The sequence below is a fragment of the Columba livia genome, chromosome 11 (genome assembly GCF_036013475.1).
Source record: "Columba livia isolate bColLiv1 breed racing homer chromosome 11, bColLiv1.pat.W.v2, whole genome shotgun sequence".
In the NCBI taxonomy this organism is placed as follows: Eukaryota; Metazoa; Chordata; class Aves; order Columbiformes; family Columbidae; genus Columba; species Columba livia.
The window spans coordinates 10,421,788-10,440,436 of NC_088612.1; the positions used below are offsets into that span (position 1 = coordinate 10,421,788).

General features: G+C 45.9%; 1 protein-coding gene and 1 long non-coding RNA gene across 2 annotated transcripts in view; one reads left to right on the forward strand and one right to left on the reverse strand.

Annotated features, from left to right (window-relative positions):
* PLEKHO2 (pleckstrin homology domain containing O2) overlaps window positions 1–6,600 on the forward strand; it is a 28,937-nt gene extending 22,337 nt beyond the window's left edge. Inside the window, exon 6 of the mRNA XM_005513408.4 lies at window positions 1,882–6,600. Within this exon, the coding sequence (XP_005513465.2) occupies window positions 1,882–3,123 (1,242 nt within the window). The 3' untranslated portion in view covers window positions 3,124–6,600. The remainder of the gene's footprint in view (window positions 1–1,881) is intronic.
* Window positions 6,601–8,204: 1,604 nt separating this feature from the next.
* LOC110355356 (uncharacterized) lies at window positions 8,205–13,884 on the reverse strand. The gene is made up of 3 exons (XR_002407985.2): window positions 13,532–13,884; window positions 12,548–12,744; window positions 8,205–9,910 (listed from the first exon to the last, which is right to left on the reverse strand). It is a non-coding gene; the product is annotated as an uncharacterized LOC110355356 (long non-coding RNA).
* Window positions 13,885–18,649: the final 4,765 nt, after the last annotated feature.

Below are 18,649 nucleotides of genomic sequence, written 5' to 3' on the forward strand. Positions count from 1 at the left end.
TATGGGGAGAAGCTGTATTTTTTATTAAGCTAACTGGAAAAAGCAGACAAGCCTTCAAGCTCATAAGCCCTTTCTTAGGTCTGAAACTGAATACATTATTTTCTCAGGCAGTTTTATGGACTAGCCAGTCTACTCTTAACTGATTTTCTAGATCTGTCACTTAAAAAAAGAAAAAGAAAGAAAAACCACCACAAAATAAACTTGTGGTTCATTTCTGTGGGAGAGGTTCTTAACTAATGTTTGATTCCTGTGATTTACGAAAAACTTTCCACAGACAGATAGATATTTTAGCAGAGCATTAATCTCAACCAAGGAAGTTTTTAAAATCAAACCTCCTTCAAACTTCCAAAACTCTGACTTATGTGTCTGCACAGCACTCAGATGCAGAAAATAAGATGCCCCAAGACTTTTACTTTGCATAGAACTTTAAGGAGAGTGTCTCTTCTAGAGAAATGCATGGGAATGAATCATAGATTCCCATCCACTCCTCCAGAAAACCACAGAAGAAAACATGACAAAAGTCACAGCGGCAATGAAATGTTGATTCTCTGTTGCCTAATACAGGTTTGGTAAGGTAGGAAGCCCTTCCCTAGGCATTAAAAAGTTCTTTCTGACCAGCTGACTATTTTCATGAGATACCTCCGAGGTTCATACCTGTAAGACCTCTCACCTTCAGCCAAATTCAGGGGAAACTGGCTTACAAATTCAGAAGCAGGAATGAGGGGAAAGGGAGGGAAAGAGCCTGCAGAAAGATGTGTATCACGGCTGCTGGCTGCCATATCATGAAGGAAATGGGATGAATTATGATTTTCGGTGTCAAAGCAAGCCAGGTGAGGATGGGGCAGGGCCAAGCTGCCAGGATTCAGCTTGTCTCCATTTCTCTGATGGGCTGGAAAGGCAAAGAGAGACTTTAACTAAACTCCCTGCAGTGCAAGAGCCTGGCCCTGTCTGCAGCTCTGCCATTGTGTGGTTTTGGGTTCATCACACAGGAACTGTCACTCAGTTTCTCCCTGTGGGGTACTGAGTTTACACACTGCAATGACTTTACTAAGTCCATCCTTTTTAGGAAAAAAAGAAAACCAAACCCTACTAGAGTGATTTGTACAAAGTCTGTGGTTTGAAGGAGGTTTAACCAGCTGTGGCTTGGCCCCAGGAAGACACGGATGATGTTGGGTTGGAGGAAGCAAGCACAAGGCAGTGGTATTACAATAGTATCCCTGGCCAAGGGATCTAAAGATCAACTCCTTTTCTGTGTTCAAGTAAAAATATGACAGTCCCGAAAGCAGAAGGCGGGCGTGCTTTTGTTTGGCACGCTGTAAATGAAGAAAGTAGAGGGATCCAGCTACCACAGGATGAAGAATTAAAATATAACAGCTGACCACTCAGCAACAACAGAAAAACTAAGAAACAAGGTTATTGTGGAAGAGGCTTTGAGATGTTCTTCTCAAATGAAGTATTAAAATAAGTTCTTGTGCTTTTTTCCTAATTCTTGACTGCTTATGGTTATTGCCTTTGATATTCTTGTGCAAGTTTCTGCACTATCAGGCAGAAAATAACTCAGCAACCAAAACGCTCGTGATATTTACAGAACGTGTTGGTCTGGGGAAGAGCGGGGCTATGCAGGGGGATGGTGATGCTGTGGGGAAGAACCTCAAGCTCTTGAGCTACAAAAAAAGCTGCTCTTAAGAGCATCACTTTTGTTATCAGTCAGTTTTTCTTGCATTTTCAACATATTGAAGTACAAACGAGGTGGATGTGTGAAGCTGCAATCCCTTGTTTGCCATGCTGGTTGCGAGCCTTGCATTTTAGTTTGAAGTCAAAGGATAGAGCACAAGATTGATGATCAGATAGATATTGAGAAAGTTCTCTCTTGCATTTCAGGCTGCGAAGTCTACATCGGATGGTATCCTGCGACTAGATCTGGATATAGTGGACAATGGACCACCAAACTTTGATTCCACCACCAGTGAAAGCGACAATGCACCACCTCAGAAAGAGACTCCAAAGCCACCTATGCCTCCTACAAAACCCACTGGCACAAAAGAAAACCAAGACGCAGAGAACAATGTTCCTGACCAGGAACATAAAAAACCTCTGTCTCCTCCATTGCCTCCAGATAAGAAGCTGAAGGAAGGCATAGCATCAAAGGACAATGTAAATGCCAAGGAAGAGGACTCTGTAAGCCCAGAGGAGAATGTGGAAGGATCTCAAGCACCAAGCGAGGAGAACAGAGAGAACCTCACTGAGGACAGCAACCGTGGCACAACAAAACCTTCAATTCCTCTTCCTAAGAGTGTGCCAGACAAGCTAAAAGTTGCTTGGGACCAACCAGTCCCTGAACGTAAAACCACAGAAGACTTGAAATCGTCAGGAGACGGTAGCAAAGACAACCTTGCTGAGGTTGCCACTGCAGATGTTACAAAGCCTCCTGTTCCTCCTCCTAAGGTTCTGTCTGAAAAAATTCTGGCCACGATGAACTCCAGCCATGGTGAGCTGGATGCTGGGGCTTGGGATGACCTGGAGTCTGGCAGTTCCAAGCCCACGGTGAATGGGATCACAGCCAGTGAGCTGGCAGAGTCCACATCCCCAACAGCTGAAACTGAAGAAGGAAATGGGAGAACCTCTGCCGAGAAGGAACAGCAAAGTTCAGCAGAAGAGACAGAGACTCCCTTAGCCACAGAAACAGGCCACGAGAGTGTAAAGGCAACTATTGAGAAGAAAGCATCTGTAGAAAACACTTCAGCTCTTAAACTTCGCAGTTCTTCTCTGGGAGACTTGCTGTCTGATTCCAAAAATACACAGAGAGCACTTCCAAGCCAAGGTTTCCCCAAGGATTCCCATCACTGCTTAGCTAAAATGGAGGAGAAAGTTGCTAATGAAAGGGAAAAGACAGAAAAACTTCTGCAGAAGGTTTTACGTGAAGGGTTGGAACAGGCCCAGGAAGGGAATGGGCCCCCAGTGATGGCAGAGACATTGCTCAATGAGGCAGTAGAACAACTTCGGCAAGCTACACAAGTTTTGCAAGAAATTAAAGGTCTTGGGGAACTGAAAAAAGAAGCAACACAGAAACAGAAAGAAAAGCAAAAGGATCTAGTGACTCTTTATAGGAGAAGTGCTCCCTGACATACTCTTCAAAGAGACTTCTTTCTCAAAATCAAAGCTAAACATTTGCCATTTATGATTTGTACCATTGCTAGGCCAGTGTTTAAAAGGTGGTGTTTTGCTGTGCACACCATGTTTATGGGACAGAAGTGAGCTTTCAGTTATTGCGTCTTTCTCTCTTTCTTCATGCTGTACATACCAGTCCGGTTTTAATCCTCTTAGCACAGCAGAAGGTTACAGGACATTGAACAGTTTCAAAAATGTGAATGCTCTCCAAGGACTCAGTCCAAAGTCCTTTTGATGGATCAGGCCTTAAAAATTACTGGTAATCAAACCAAGCCAGATTTTTGAAAGGAGCAGAATGGCTATTGTAGCAAAAGCCCCTGTCTATCTGTATTTACAGGCAAGCAGATACCAGATTGCACTGGCACCTATCTGGTTTTCCCAGTTAAATCATTCAAGGCTAACCATAGTCAGTGTTTGTTCACTTGCTGGCAAGGTTTCCCAGACCACCTGGGCCAGTGACATCTAGGAATGTCAAGATAAATGGTTTAACCTTCTCCAAAAATACTCATAAAACCACATCCACAGTTCAAAAGTGACCTCACATGGAGGCAAATAAAACCGGCCAACTCCTGACTACAAGTAGTGTCCCCAGATCTGGAGCAGCTGCATGAGGGCTGTTCTGAGTCTGGATCTGCAGAGCTTTAGGTGTCCTAAGCACTGTCTAAGTGAACGCGAGTCTCAATGCATCATTGCCAGGCAAGTATTAATTGTTCCTATTTTATTAATAGGGAAATTAAGGAAGAGAGCAAGTTATACTTGGCCATTGAAAGAGTTTCTTTCACATTTATTATGGAGGACCATACCTATCTAGTAACTCTGAATCCCCTCATCATCGCTGGGAACAATTAGCCAGACATTTGGAGAACTTGTCTCCAGGAGATCTCCAGGAGCTTCCTGGGAGCACTGTCGTGAAGAACCTTTAGGGATGCGTGTTCCCTTAGCTGTGGGCTCGTCCCTGTTGGTTTGGGACATTAACTGGCAGGAGCACACACATTGGGCAGCGGGTCTGGATGGGATCCCTCTTCCTATTTATCACGTCTCTACCTGCTGTGTCCTGGCGAGCACGAGAGTTGGGGTTTGGCACAGACGTCTCTAACCGGAGCACATGGAGGGAAAGGCATTTTGCACGCACAACTTTGGGGCTGGTCCCAAGTGGCTTACATACATTAAAATAAAAAACACATTGCTACAGAAGGGTCTGAAGAAGGCACTGCAGAAGGCTCTGGGACAATTCCCACAGCTTCCCAGCCCACCTGTTGAAAGCAACCACAGTTCCCGTGATCTTTAGTGATTATGGCTGTGATAAAATCATGTATTTACACCACTCCTGTATAGCCCTGTACCTGAGCTGCTTCCCCTCCCCTGATCTCTGTATTTGCTCTGAGGAGAATTGTATGACAGCCCAAAGGGCTTCTCCTTTGCTGGACCCAGGCTCTGGAAGCACGGAAAAGGCAATTTTCCCAATCTGGTTTTAAGGAGTGACACGCTACCTAAGTTCTTTTCTCTCTTTTACCAGCACGGCCCTCTTAGCTCACCCATTTCTTTTCCTTCTAGTCTTTCTGTTATAATTTCCCAGGTTCCACAGGCTGCAATGAGCTGCAAACACCTCCCCATAGCAGTAAAGCTTTATCTGAGCCTCTTCTTAGGCTGGGCAGTGGTACTTCAGGTCTGAGCATAGAAATATTGGCTTTGGGCTTCCAAACACCCTGTTTTTGACCACCTGGAGTCACCAAGGCAGGTAGTGACTAGAACTGCCTCTTTTGACTAAAGAAGCCTGGTTTTCAATGTTCTGTCCCCTTCTCAAGACAGCCATAGACATCACATGGGAATTCAGTTGTTGTTCTCTCACGTGGGAAGTTCTACACAGTCAAACACTCAGGGCTCAGGTGCCAAAAAGCTTTGCTTTGAGACAAAAAGATTCCTATGTCCTAAGCCCACTCCCAGGCACGTAGCCTGGAACAAACTCTGGATCTGTGTCATTTGCTGCTGTCAATTCAATGTGAACCATGGGTTTTATTTGCCTTTCCAGACACACTTAGGAGAAGGGCTAATAACACACAAAATACTCAGTGCCTATTTGCTATCTAAATGTATTTTTCTGCATGTGCACTTTTGTTTACCGAACACTGTGTGGTATGAATGTGAGCTGTCAGAACCTGGTGTGCACTGGAAGTTGAGGGACATCAGCTTCAGAGAGGAAGCAGGCTTTTGCAAGATGCAATTCTATTACGAGAGATAAATTAGATGGGGAAAAAGCAGTTTCTGTGAACAGAAAGACACACAAACCAGGGCAAACTCTGGGTACAGGTTCATATCCCAAAGCTGAAGCCAGTTCTGAACTCCAGGATGGGCAAATCAAAGCCTGGAACTGAAAACCCAGGGGAATTAAAGCAGCTTATGGGATAGTTCAGTCCCCTAATTAATAAACAAATGCTTTTGCTCTTATGGGTGTTTTATTGTGTTCTGTGGATACCCATTTAGCAAAGCACTGATGAAAATACCCAGATATCCCTATCTGTTACAGCCAAACCTACAGGATGTGCTTATATTTACTGTATATTTTTATATTATACTGAATATTCTGATGAATAAATGTCTGACATTTTACTAAATACCCATCAGTAGGAATCTGAACAGATAAAAAAAACTCTCTATCTGTTAGGAAATGAGCAAGTTAAATCATTTTACAAGCTGCAGCTAATTACTGTATTTGCTGTACTAACAGAACTTACTAAATTTGTATTATGTCTTGTAAATAGGTATAACTTAAATGGAATCTTCATAGCACCCAGTAACTCTACTGCTGAAAACGCTATGTTAGAGACTTTTTAACTATTTCTTCTAATAGGGTTAGTAGTTTCATCTTAAAATGTCTAGGCCGGCTGTAAGCCTGATTCACCTAGGCTTTGCAGGAAAAAATGTACCATGTTCCTTTGGCAGTTTTCCCACTTGTTCTGCTCATTCCGGTCATGAGCCAGGTCCTCCCTAGGGCTGGAGAGTGGATTCTCCTGCATCTGCTTTCTGGGGTGATTTATAAGCTCCTCTGAAAATGGCAGTGTCAGAAACAGGGTCCTGGGCTGCTCTGACCTTATACCGCAGCTCCCATCTTCAGCGTACATCCTGCCACCATGCACTTTTTTTTTTTTAAATCTTCCTTTAAACTTACATTTAAACTTATATCTAATTTCTGGCTGCACTAAGGCTGGTTTATTTGTGCCTGAAAACCCCCTGGGCATGGAGTGCTGGGGTGTTGGTTTGTGTCTGGGGCTGTGCCACCAGGTTATGTCTGTGACAGGAAGGAAGTGAGTTTGCAAGCAAGCAAGTGTGAGTGACTATCTGAAAAGCAGCTGCTGCAGCCCATGGAAAGGCAGCACTTCGTCTCCTGCTTGTAAAAGAGCTTTGAAATTTGGCAATAAAACCTCTTTCTAAATATCAGCTGTTTAAGAGCCGTTTGTCCTAAACAGGAGGAAAGAAGAGCCACCAGGACTGAGTCTTTGCTGCGGAGGAGGGCGCGTTGCGCGGGCTGTGGTCACGCTGGGGTAAGCTAAACACTGTGCTAACCACAAACTCAGAGGAAGGAGAAACGCTGGGGGCTGCGGCTGGCACCAAGCTGGAGCTGAGCAGTTCCGAGTCACCCGTGCTCGGCTGCCCTGGCCAGAAAGCACAACCACAGCCAGGATCCGCTCCTGGTCCTTCTGAAAAGCACTGGGAAGCATGCTCACTCCCCGCAGGCACCTCATCAAGTGCAGGCTCCAGCAATGCTGTCTGGGCTGCCCTTAATACCTTCATGTGGACTCTCTGGTGTCTACAAAATGTTGAGCTCGCTCAGAAGTCATCCCCTTTGTGGTGAGTGACACCAGAGCCTCGTTCCTCTGCCCAGATGCCAGTAAGCTACAGGATGATAAGCTGGTATCACAGTGACCGCTTCCCTTCTGCAAAAACTGGGTAGAGACTGGTCAGTAGGTTCAAAAGTTATGAGGAAGCAGGGAAAAAGAGTGCAAATATATGTACCATCCTATCGCACAAACTTGGCTTTATTTGGATAAAAAATTGTGCTCAGCAAACTCTTTAGCCCCTTGCTGAGAAGGGGGCTGTCCCTCAAAGGAATCTCCAAGACATAGGGTTGATTTCTATGGGCATACTGCAGAGAAAGGTAATCTTTTCCTCTCACACTAAGAAAACAGACAACACATGCTATTTTGGCCTTAAATTGATGTTGGTAAGGAAGGGAAGTGTCTAGCACTATGTGAGACATGATTTGAAAAAACCTATACAGGCAAATACACATAGTAGTTGCATATGAAACATTTGCCTGCTTTTAATTCGATGGGTAGTCACGGATTACTGGTTCAAGGACATTGTGTTGTTGTATAATCTGAAACAGAAAATGGAGGGTCTAAGCTCCATCCAGTGATGCCACAAAACTCAGTGATTTGCAACTGAAAAAGTGCAGAAAGAGATCATCCAGGCCCAGGGTGCCAAAGGCTTTACTACAGCATTGGCTAGTTTACTCTGATGACTAGTTATACTTGCTATTAAAAAAATGTGTTTTATCTCAAAGATGAGTCATTGACAGTGGAGCTCTCCAGGATTTCCCCTTTCCAGCTAAAGAGTTGGAAAATTTGCAAGCACAGAAGATACCCACCATGTTTGGAGAATGGAGATCCCTGTTTTGTTGTGCTATGTGAGTTCACATGCTTCAGAAAGCCAGTGCTTAATTTATTCCAGGAATTTCAGTCACTCTGTTCTTCTAGTGCTTTACCTCATGGCTAAGCAACTCGCAATATTCCTGTGACAACCACCGACGTGATTTACAAAACATGAACAATGTTATTCTCAGCAGCAATCCTGCTGTCTGAGGTCAATGTGAGGTGTGTTTTCCATCCCCTCCTGGGTACCAGAGACCCAGTCCCACCAGTTTCACTTCAGAGAGCAGCTGGAGGCTCAGCCCTCACATCTCCTGCTGGGCAGTTCAGAGGTTGTAAAACATAAAGTGCAAGGAAATGATGAAGAAATCCTACCTTAGTGCATTGTAGTTTTGGAGGAATTTTTATTTTTCCTTTTGAAGAAACCTACCTTGCACAGAAAGAAATGCTTCTTAAAGGAGAAATGATAATCAGTTTTAGATGCAAGTTATCTAGCACACCACTGCGCACTGAGATATTTATCACTGAAATTGATAAAACTCTAGAAGAACTCCAAGAGTCAGCTGCAAGCCAGCATGACTAACTGGGCGAGGATCCGTGCAGACAAAACTGCAAGTTCCTCTACTATTTCATTTGCAACAAGAAGTCAGTTTTGAAATATGGGTGAAATACTCTGGGTTTGTTTAGACCACATCACCATGACAGCAAAGCACTGCCCAGTTCTTTATGGATTGTACGTCTTTGCAAAAACAGTGGTGAAGGGGAAATGAAGCTCCAAGAAAAAAAAACATGATCAGATGTGATATGGGCAATGACAGGAGATATAAATTCGAACTTACAGTCTCCGGTGCCAGTCCCCAGCATGTGGATAACCTTCTCGTCCAAGCAACCCAGCCACTGATCAGCTTTTCCTCTGGAGCAACACTGAATTTTCAACAGTATGGGTTGAATTTCCTGAAGGAGGCAAATAAATTCCTCTTGTTTTCGACTGCCAAGAACTAATGAACTTCTGAAAGGTCATCGGTTCAAACAATGGTTATGTATTGGAATGACAGGATTGCTCTCAGCTTAGCCACTCTTCTGCCTTTCTATCCAGGCGGGTTCTAAACCGCCCACCTCTAAGGGTGGAATCAGGGCCTCACGGGAATTGCTGGGGAGAAAATTTCTGGTAAAACATTTTTTAAGGGCAAAACAGCAACCCAAAGTTGTTAACAGGGAAGTACAGATTTGGAAGTGTCTTGGTTTAAAAAAATGTACAAAAATATTTGAAAATGTCACATTTCAAAAAGGGGACAGTTTTGCTCTGCAGCATGAAAACACGATTTCAACACTTTGGTAAATTTACAATTTTTTAGGTAATTTACCCAAAGAGATTTTTAAAGTATGAGATTACATATTTTGATGGAGCTCATGGGATTGCTTCCTGTCTGCTTACAGAAGTTTTCAATTTTTTTTCCTTGCTCTAGGTAGGGGAAGAGAATTCAAAGCTTTGAGAAGGCTGAGGAGATGGGAAAGATTTTTCAGTTCATTTCTGGACAGGTAGAATAGGATTCCTGTGCATTTGAGTCCTCAAAATGGGGCACAGGGGTCCAGCCTGGCTCCTCGGTGACTGTTTCCTCCAAGAAGCATCATTTCATCCTCAGATGGTCCAGTCATACCACAGGCTGTGGTCCATTTGTTGTGGCTCAAGGCAACAGCACCTCCACAGGTACAAGGTTTGGGGTTTGTTGTTTTTTTTTTTTTTTAATTGCATCTGTTATTGCCCAGAGAAAAATAAATGCTATTTTCTCTGACAATCACAGGAAACTTACACATGTCAAAAGAAGAAGTCCCTACAAGTTCTTTAAGGATTCTGGTCTTGTTCCTGTGACAAGTTTGCATTTAAGAGTCTCATGCTCTTGTGGTCAGCAGCTCATTTGGAATCAAACTATTTTCAGCGCTCAACACAAGAGATGTAAATTTGGGGAGGTTTGCAGCCAAAGCCACTGTTCCTGTGGAGCAGCAAGAGCTCAGGCTGTTCTCTACAGCTCCACACGCTCCTGTTCTTGTTGCGCCAGAGATGTCCTGTCAGGCATCGCCCCCGTAGACTACAGGACCTGTCAGCAGAACAGAAGGAATTTTTCAGCCTCCAGATCAGGATCCTTGGAGGACCCTTCCCATTCACCCCAGTGAATAACAGCAAATTGAAATGCAGCCACTGCCTACCCCAGTTTCCTGGCATTAAGCAGACACTTGGGTTGGCTGATTATTGCCAGGCTTGTATTACCCAGAGCTCCTGAATCTTGCAACGGACTTTAGGGAACAACACGGTATCTGCACACAACCCCATTAATACCATGGCAATAGCATCTCAGTTTGAAGACGTAATGTGCACAGATCGGTTCTACACAAACGCACTAACGAAGGGAGCCAGCCCTTCGGGTTTTGACCCAAATTTCTAGACACAGCCATCACCAGCAAACAACAGAGGCCAACAGAGCTTAATTTTTTTTTTGACCAGGTAGGTGCTCGATTGCATTTCTATGGCTGTAACTCAGCTGTTACTGGCCATCTCCAACAAGAAGGCACTGGAGCAGGAGGTAATTGAGGGCTGGCTCCCGGAGGAAATTTTCCCTTAAAAGGATAACGACATTGTCATGATAAAACCAGCTGCCAGAGCTGGGGGCAGTGGTGAGGATTAACAGCAAAGAGCTGGGAGCAGCAGGGCAGGTGGCTGCTCCTTAAATGCTACAGGAGCTCTATCCTCTGAGCTGTGCTCTCCCGAGAAGGACATCATGACATGCAGGCAGCCCTGGAATGTCACCTCAGTGCCATGTAACAAGAGGCCAACTCCCATCATCCGGTCAAGGTAAAAAGAAACCTCAGTGAGGGATTGCAACCAAAGAAACCAGCCTCACAACAAGCAATTGCACTAAAAATCAGCAATATTTTCAGCGAGGAGTGGGCAAGATGCCAGCTGAAAGCATACCAAGGCCACACAGGATTTTTTCCAATTAAATATTTTTCCACCTGAAAATAACTGAAACCCTCAGCTTTTCGTTTGAGAGTCCATGAAACAATTCTGATCAAAGCTCTTTAGATGGAATCAAGGAGAATGATGAGAGAGCAGAATCCTGGACCAGCCTCTTGTCCAGCAGCAGACAGTGCTGAGAAGGGAGAACCAGGTTTGAGGCCAAGCCCCGCTTTGTAAGACTTAGACCGGTGACTCAAACCTCAGCTGCCCATCACCCAGAGGAAACTACCTTAACTCAAACACAGCCCCAGGCCCAAGATCCCTCCTTGTCCTCTGGACAGCCCACCCACCTGGAGGTTTGCACTGCAGTTTTTATGTGGAATGAGGCTGAAATGGGAAAAGCTGGGTTAGGCCCAGCTGTAGCAGTAGGCACCAGTTCCCACCTCCCAGCTAAAGCCTTCCTGTGCAGATCTTGGGTGAGGTTTTCAAATCTGACTCATGCTCACGCGGTCTCTTATGCAGAATCACCCACCCATTGCGCTCTAAGAGGAGGAACCAGGACCCAGCGTTTCCCCGCAAACTGATGATCGGAGAAAATATGTGCAAGCGAACAACAGCCAGGTCTCAAGGGAGCAGACTCCTGAGCTGGCAGTGCAAAAAATACTTGCACAAACATAAACCACCATCCCTTGCCCTGAGGATTAGCAGCCATCAGAACCCCAGGCAGCCGTCTACAGTCCTTATACTACAGTGGGGACTCAAGGCATGGCACAGAAGCCCAGAGCTAGTGAGAGAGATTTCTGGTCACCAACAAACCATCATCGCAGGACCTGCTGGCACTGAGCACCTTTGGAAGGCAAGACCAGTAGCAGCTCCCTCCAGACCACAGAGCTCAGCTCAGGAGCTGCTGTAACTCTTCAGCCATTCCCAGCTCTGCCTGGTGGTCGTTCCATCTGGTCCCAGCCCGTTGCTACCCCTGTGAAGTGTCTCCTTGAAACAGTCCCATTTTGCGAACTCCACAAGCAGCCATGGAGATTCAGCACACTTCCTCTTAGCTTTAAGGATAGAAAACTTGACTTTCTAATCACTCTTTCTCTGTAGAATAGAAGTATTAAAAGCTTCAGCAGGATAAGCATGTTAGTGCCGATAAACAGAAACTCATCCAGAGATTAACAGCAGAAAGCTGCACAATTACAGGTGTCTACAGGCACAGACTAGTTGCCATCTGGCTTTCCCTTTCTATGAGTAACAGCATGAAAATGAGTCAGGCTTTATAGATGAGTCACAGTGAGTGTATAGAAACTTTTTCTCCAGACCAGGAGAACCTGGGCAGGTGGAAGAAAAGCTCAGTATATTCTTCTGCCCTAGATAAACACAGCATGGTGCATCCACAGAGCTGTGTGAGTCCTGCACCAGGTCTTGGGGTCTGCAAGCCTGTCCCAAAGGAAGACCCTGCGGTGGAAACATCTGATAAACATATGACAACATCTGCTTTCTGTTTCCTGTGCTCTGTACAGATTATCAGGCTCCACAGATAACCCTGCCCCTCTCCAAGAGAAAATTGGGCTTTGTGCTTTGTAAACATCTGCTGAGACCAGCTACAATTTGGATCAGCTCCTTCTATATCTGTTCTAGTGCATCACCACATCTCAGCATCATCCGCTAGACACTCAAGCAATGTGATCACACGTCTGGGTTGGTTGTTCCCTCATTGCTCCTAAGAGCACAGGAAACTGAAGCCAGAAGCAGGACAGAAAAAGAGCTTTTTGCCTTCACATACGCTCTCTCCACGAACAGAGCGGCACTGACGCCCAGCTGAGCTCCCCCGCCTCTTCTCCACTGATGTCACTATTTTCCATGTTGCTTGTTGTGCCCAAAAGTGAGGAAGCCCCAGGAAGGCAGAGGTCCGTGTAGCAGCTGTTTCCGCACTGATCACCAGCAATGCTAGCAGCAGACTTTAAAGGGAAGCCTGGTGGGCTGCAATAAAATAAAAGTCATCAGGCTGTGATTTGACACCAACAGAGCTCCTTGTAAAGCATATGACTCCGGCTGCTGGCCCAGCCCCCTTCCCCTGCCGCCCATTCCAAGACCATGAAATTACTCATTAGGCTTGGAACAAAACTCTTTTTTCGGTGCACTTGCATGTGGCTGGAGGCAGAGACAGATGTTTCAGGCTCTGGAAGAAAATTGCTGAGAAATTAAAGGCTTCCAAAGCTGCACTGCTGCCTCCTGACCGTGTGTTTCCCTGCTCCTGCTGCACTCCATGGTTTTCCGTGGGCTCAGAGAACCCTTTGCTTCCACTTCGCTTTTATTAAATGCTCAAACACAAGATTTTTGTTGGTGTCCCTTCAAATTTTGCACTGAGTCCTACAGCATGACATAAGAGCAGCTCAGGGCTGTGCCTGTGGCAGTAGGTTTCAGCGCTTCAGGTTTATGGTTATAAAAATCCTACATTTCAGCTGCACTTTTGTCCTGAAAAAGGCAGCGAAGCGATTGCCTTTAGGAGCCAGACAGTCCTCAGAGGCCCAGGATGCAGAGGATCCTCCCTCTTTTTACACATGCAAGAAAATGAGAATAAAAACATTGCCTGCAGGCATGGCAGCAAGGGGATTAGGATTCAGTGACCGATTATCACTTGGTTTACATAATGCAGCCGTTCCCACCTCCCATAACTGAATGCTTGCTCAGCTAAACATTGCATTCAACCTCAGCTCTGTGGCACCATTTTTCTTCTCAAATTCAGGAAAAAAAAATGTTTTCTGACCTTTAGATCCTTCCCTGCTACATTTGCTTTCCTTCACGTAGTAGGTGTTTTAAGAGCGCATTATTCTTATATTCCTGGTTTGAAAGACCAGTCTCCACTCTTCCAGCAAAGCATATGGTTCCAAGTAAGGCCAAGATGACCACTGTGACCTTATCATCACTGCCAGACAGAGGTTGTCACACCAGAAATCTCCCAGTTACTGGCCAAACCTAGGATTCAAGCATTAAGAGAGTTTGAACACAATGGGCTCCTGCAGACCTCCTGCGCAGATAAAACAAATTTCCCCTCCATACAGTATTTTTCTAAGATGTCATTCAGGTACAAACGATACTCAGCTGGTATTTTTTTTGCTTCTCGTGTTCCTGCAGGATGGATGTCAGCCCAGCTCTCTGCAGCTGAGAGGAGAACAGACTGAGATGGAAGATGTGGTGAACCCGTGTCAGTGAGCTCTATGTGAAGGTCAGGGATCAGCAGCCATGACCTGATCCTCAGGAACACAGTGCTAATTGAGTGTAAGCTTCTCTTTCAAAGCCACATTGAAGCTTAAGCCCATTTATTTTTCCAAGGGATTTAAAGGCCTATGGGCTTTGGGAAGTGAGAGCGATGGGAGAGGGAAGTTCAAAACCACCGGCTGAAACTTCCAGTTGCTGTTAAATTGGATTGAACCACCTGTGCCAACCCAACACAGCAGCATCTTGCTGGGAAAGACTCACTCACCCACTCTCTGACATTTTCTGGCTTCCTTGAGACTTTTCCTTAAAAACAAAGAAATAAACAAAACCTTCAGTGATTTCCACCCAATCCCATAATACTGGATTATTCCTAAGCCTTGACAGAGGACATAATTTTGTGATACAGGCTGATTCCTGAGCTAGGAGCAGCAGCTCTGCTGAAATCCCTCCTTCTGCATTGTCTGAACACTACACAGAATGAGCAGAGCCTGGGAAGGCAGGAAAAATGGAATTATAGGCTTGTGAAACACACACTGGCAAAAACCTGAAGTGTCGAGCTCACTCAGATGCTGTCTGTCTTTAATCCAGTCATCAGACAGTCTCTGTTTAACTAAATATTTAACTTCAGATTTAGGCCTGAATTATGACTGGCAAAGCTTCCAAGCTCCACAGGTCCCTCTAACAAGCTGTTCCTCTGTGGAAGCCTCGCAAGGAAATGAATACGGCCTTTGAGGAAGGTGCTGGATCCCTTCTCAGGCTTCTAGAGTGGGTCTGTGAGTCCCGTTAGGTGTCCAGGGTTTCTGAAAGCTTCATATGTTGACTGTTAGAAGGTACAGGGCTGATGTTTGTGTGCGTTGCTGGGATGTTCCCCAGAGGAGTTTTGGCTCCACAGCATGTCACAGCAACAGTTATCAAAAGAAAGCAGCAAAAATAACTGAGTCTACAGGACAACTAAAAGCCTGGCTCAGACAAAAAACAAATAACATGGAGCCACACATGAAGCCACATAGCCAGAGCTCTCCTGTGTCTTCCGTTCTAATGGGACACCCATGGAAGCACAGTTTGCAAGCCAGGACACAGAGCTGGTACAGTTTGTCCCTTGCATACCCACAGCAGGGGACATAAAGGAGCACAAATATACAATTCTTCACTGCATCAATGGCAGACACGTCCCACAGCTCCAAAGGGATCTGGTTTGGGTGCTGCCACATGGAACCCATGGGTGCTACCTCAGCACGTTGCGCTGCTGACACCTGCCCATGTAAAACCTGTCCATCGGCACTGAAAGAGGAACATGCTCATCCCCTCTACCATCCAATATTCCATTTCTTGACTGTGGCAGCATATGCCAGAAAGACAATGCCAGAAAAGACAATTCTCCAGGACTGGAGGCTGTTCCCCAAGCCAGGCTCCCCCGCTGTGGGCAGATCCAGAGACAGAGAGACTTGGCTTCCTGGAATACAGGCAGCTGCAGGCAGGAGGAGTCACCTTCCAGTTTTGTTTCCAAAGGAGGATTATAAATTAAAGTCCAATTTGTTAAACCTTTGGGTAAGCAACTGTTTCTGCATAAACACATACTGGTTTGTGGGCTGCATTACATGACTAGCTACAAATCTGACTGACTTTAAAATCACAGTGTATACAACTAAACCAGAGAGCAAACAGAGGCACATTTTAAAATGGCATGGATTTAAGCAGCCTGACTCATGATTTTTTTAAAGCTGGAGATTGAAAATAATGATTATCCTAAACTAACACATAAAAATTGTGCATACAAGGTAAGAGCACAAAATGCTACCCCAGTGATCTTGGCTTCTAAGTGAAAAAGAGCACGTAGTTGGGTTAGCTAAAATTATTCTTCAAGTGAAATAAAGTCGAAGACTTTAACTCCTTTCTGGAGGTGAGGTCAATAGCACGAATATATTGCAAAAAGAGCTCAAATTATCACCCCTTCCAGTCATTCATTATGCTACAACATTAGTGGAAAAATCCAAAAGCTCTTTTAGGTCTGATAGCCAATAAATGGATTGCTAGGCAAGTGTTCAGCATTGTTAATAAATCCTTGCTGCTTTCTGTACTTAGTATCAGCAGATTTGTCCCTTCCACCCGTGAACACATACCTATTCAGTAAGGACAGAAGGAACTGCCTACATTGCTCCTTTTTCTGCCCGCTGGAAACACCCAAGCCCACAAACAGATGCAAATTTTCAGTGCATCTGCATTACTTCTCTTCTGAGGTCAGCATTAAGCAGCAGATGAGCTGTAGGTGGTCAGTCCCGGCTGATTCAAGCTCTGCAAGAGGTGCAGACAATGACATTAGCAGTGGGAGTTTAAGTCCAGACAGCTTTCCACCCAAGCATCTCTTCCAGCATAACAAAAGACCAAGCAAGAGCCAGAGGTGCCACCCAAGGCTGGGATTCCCAGTATGTGCCTACAAACAGGGATTATTCTCTGCCCTATTCAGGGCTGTTTCCCCAGCCCACAACCCCCAGGGTACCCAGTGGCCCTTCTCAGTCATTTCTGCTGATGCCTTTCCAATTTGTCTAAAGACACTTAAATATTCATCGAGAGAGAGCAAGACTCCGTCTCGCCGGGTGCAAAGACTGCTCTCCAGGGAGACAGGACACCTGCCTTCTCCACTCGCCGCTCCATCAAATAATTAATTATTTAAAATAACAGGAAAGAGCAAGAAAAACTCTCCGCACCAGACATGCATGTGGCCTCCTGTTTGTGATCCTCTCTGGGGTCTTGTGCAGAGCAGGGTTTGCATCTCCCCTCCGGCAGTAGCGAGGATCAGACCTGGCTTTCCCCATTCCTCAGGGAGAATGTGTTACCCACTGAGCTATTGTACAGAAGAAGGGCTTCCCCTTTATCCAGACAGACCTTCTGTTTGCTTTTCCTACTGGAGAGGGTTTTCTCTAAAAAAGCAAACAAAAAAATTTGAATAAAAGGAAAACAAAACAGAAATCCAAAACTCTGAGACCTGCAGCTAGTCATAGACCCACACACAATCTGTGATAGCTCAAGAGTTTAGGGTCTGTCTCCCCATTTCACAGCTGGCTTAGAATCATAGAACCATTTTGGTTAGAAGAGACTCTCAAGATCAGAGTCCAACTGTTCCCCCAGCCCTGGCACCACCCCATGTCCCTGAGAACCTCATCTCTGCATCTGTTCAACCCCTCCAGGGATGGTGACTCCACCACTGCCCTGGGCAGCCTGTTCCAATGCCCGACAGCCCTTTGGGGAAGAGATTGTTCCCAAGATCCAACCTCAACCTCCCCTGACGCAACTTGAGGCTGTTTCCTCTGGTCCTGGCGCTTGTTCCTGGGGAGCAGAGCCCGACCCCCCCTGGCTCCAAGCTCCTTTCAGGCAGTTCAGAGATCAGAAGGTCTCCCCTCAGCTCCTGTTCTCCAGGCTGAACCCCCCAGGTCCCTCAGCCGCTCCTCAGGTCGGTCCCTGCTCATGGTCCCACAGCTGGACACCCACCCCAGCACAGGGTTTGGCCACTGACCCTTGGTGGTGGCTTCCATGAGATGGAAACTGCCAGCTCAGCCCCGCTGCTCCCTGACCTGGGGACAGCTCTGGTGCAGCTGTGCCCACCGAGGGATGTTGCTAAAGTAGCAGAGGTGGCATCTCTGGTAAGTCTAATGGAATTTTACAGAAGGTCAAACCAGAAGATGAAAAAAAGAATATGTTTCAAACGGAACAGGAATCAGTTACTTATGAGAGGAACTTGAAGGACGAACCCAAAGATAAAGCTTGAAGAATATGCACATAGTAACAAAGCAAGAAATGTGGCAAAGACTAGTGATATATTGTGAACTTTGGTGAAAAATGCTCATTATATGCTAATTTTAATACAAAACCACTCCTCCTCGTCAAAGACTACCTGCCTCCAGGAGAAAACCCCTACTCACGGAGCACCTGTAGAAGATTTTATGTTTACTGTACCTCTTAAACCAAGATGAGAAAAGTTTAGACCAATGAACTTTGAGTAGGCACAAATATGTGTAAGACGTTAGGAGGGGCTAAGAGTTAAAATGTATGAATATATAACTCAGCTTGCTTCTGGTGTGTGAATTGGTGTCTGCAGGGCAGGTAATGATCCCACATTTTGGGACAACAGAGGGTCTCCACACCCCTGCACCTCTGCCTGCCTCCCCCATCTCCCACCACACATGTGCATCCCGTAATCTCTCACAGGAGCGGCACAGACCCACACAAGGGTCCCCGGGACAGGGCTGTCCCCCAAAAGTGGCCTGAGCCCCTGGAACAGCCGCAGCTGCACCCTGTTCCCCGCCGGCTGCAGCAAATGGCGGCAGGTGAACAGCACGGGCACCCCCGTGTGGTCACCGGCACCCGCGTGTGCTCGCAGCCAGGGTGCTGCTGAGGGGAGGGGGGCACAGAATCATGGAATTATTTTGGCTGGAAGAGGAGACACTCGAGATCATGGAGCCTTGCCTGCGCCTCGCCCCCCGAAAACACCAAACCCTGAACCCTGCTTTCAGGGGAAAAACAAACAAAAGCAAAAGAACAACCCACCTCGTGTTGCCCACAGAATAGAAATCCCTCTCCTCCCAAATCGGGTTGGAAACAGAATTAAACCACCCACAGCCCCTCAGTAGCAGCACCCAGCAGAGTCGCGCTGAGGTAACCGGCAGCACCT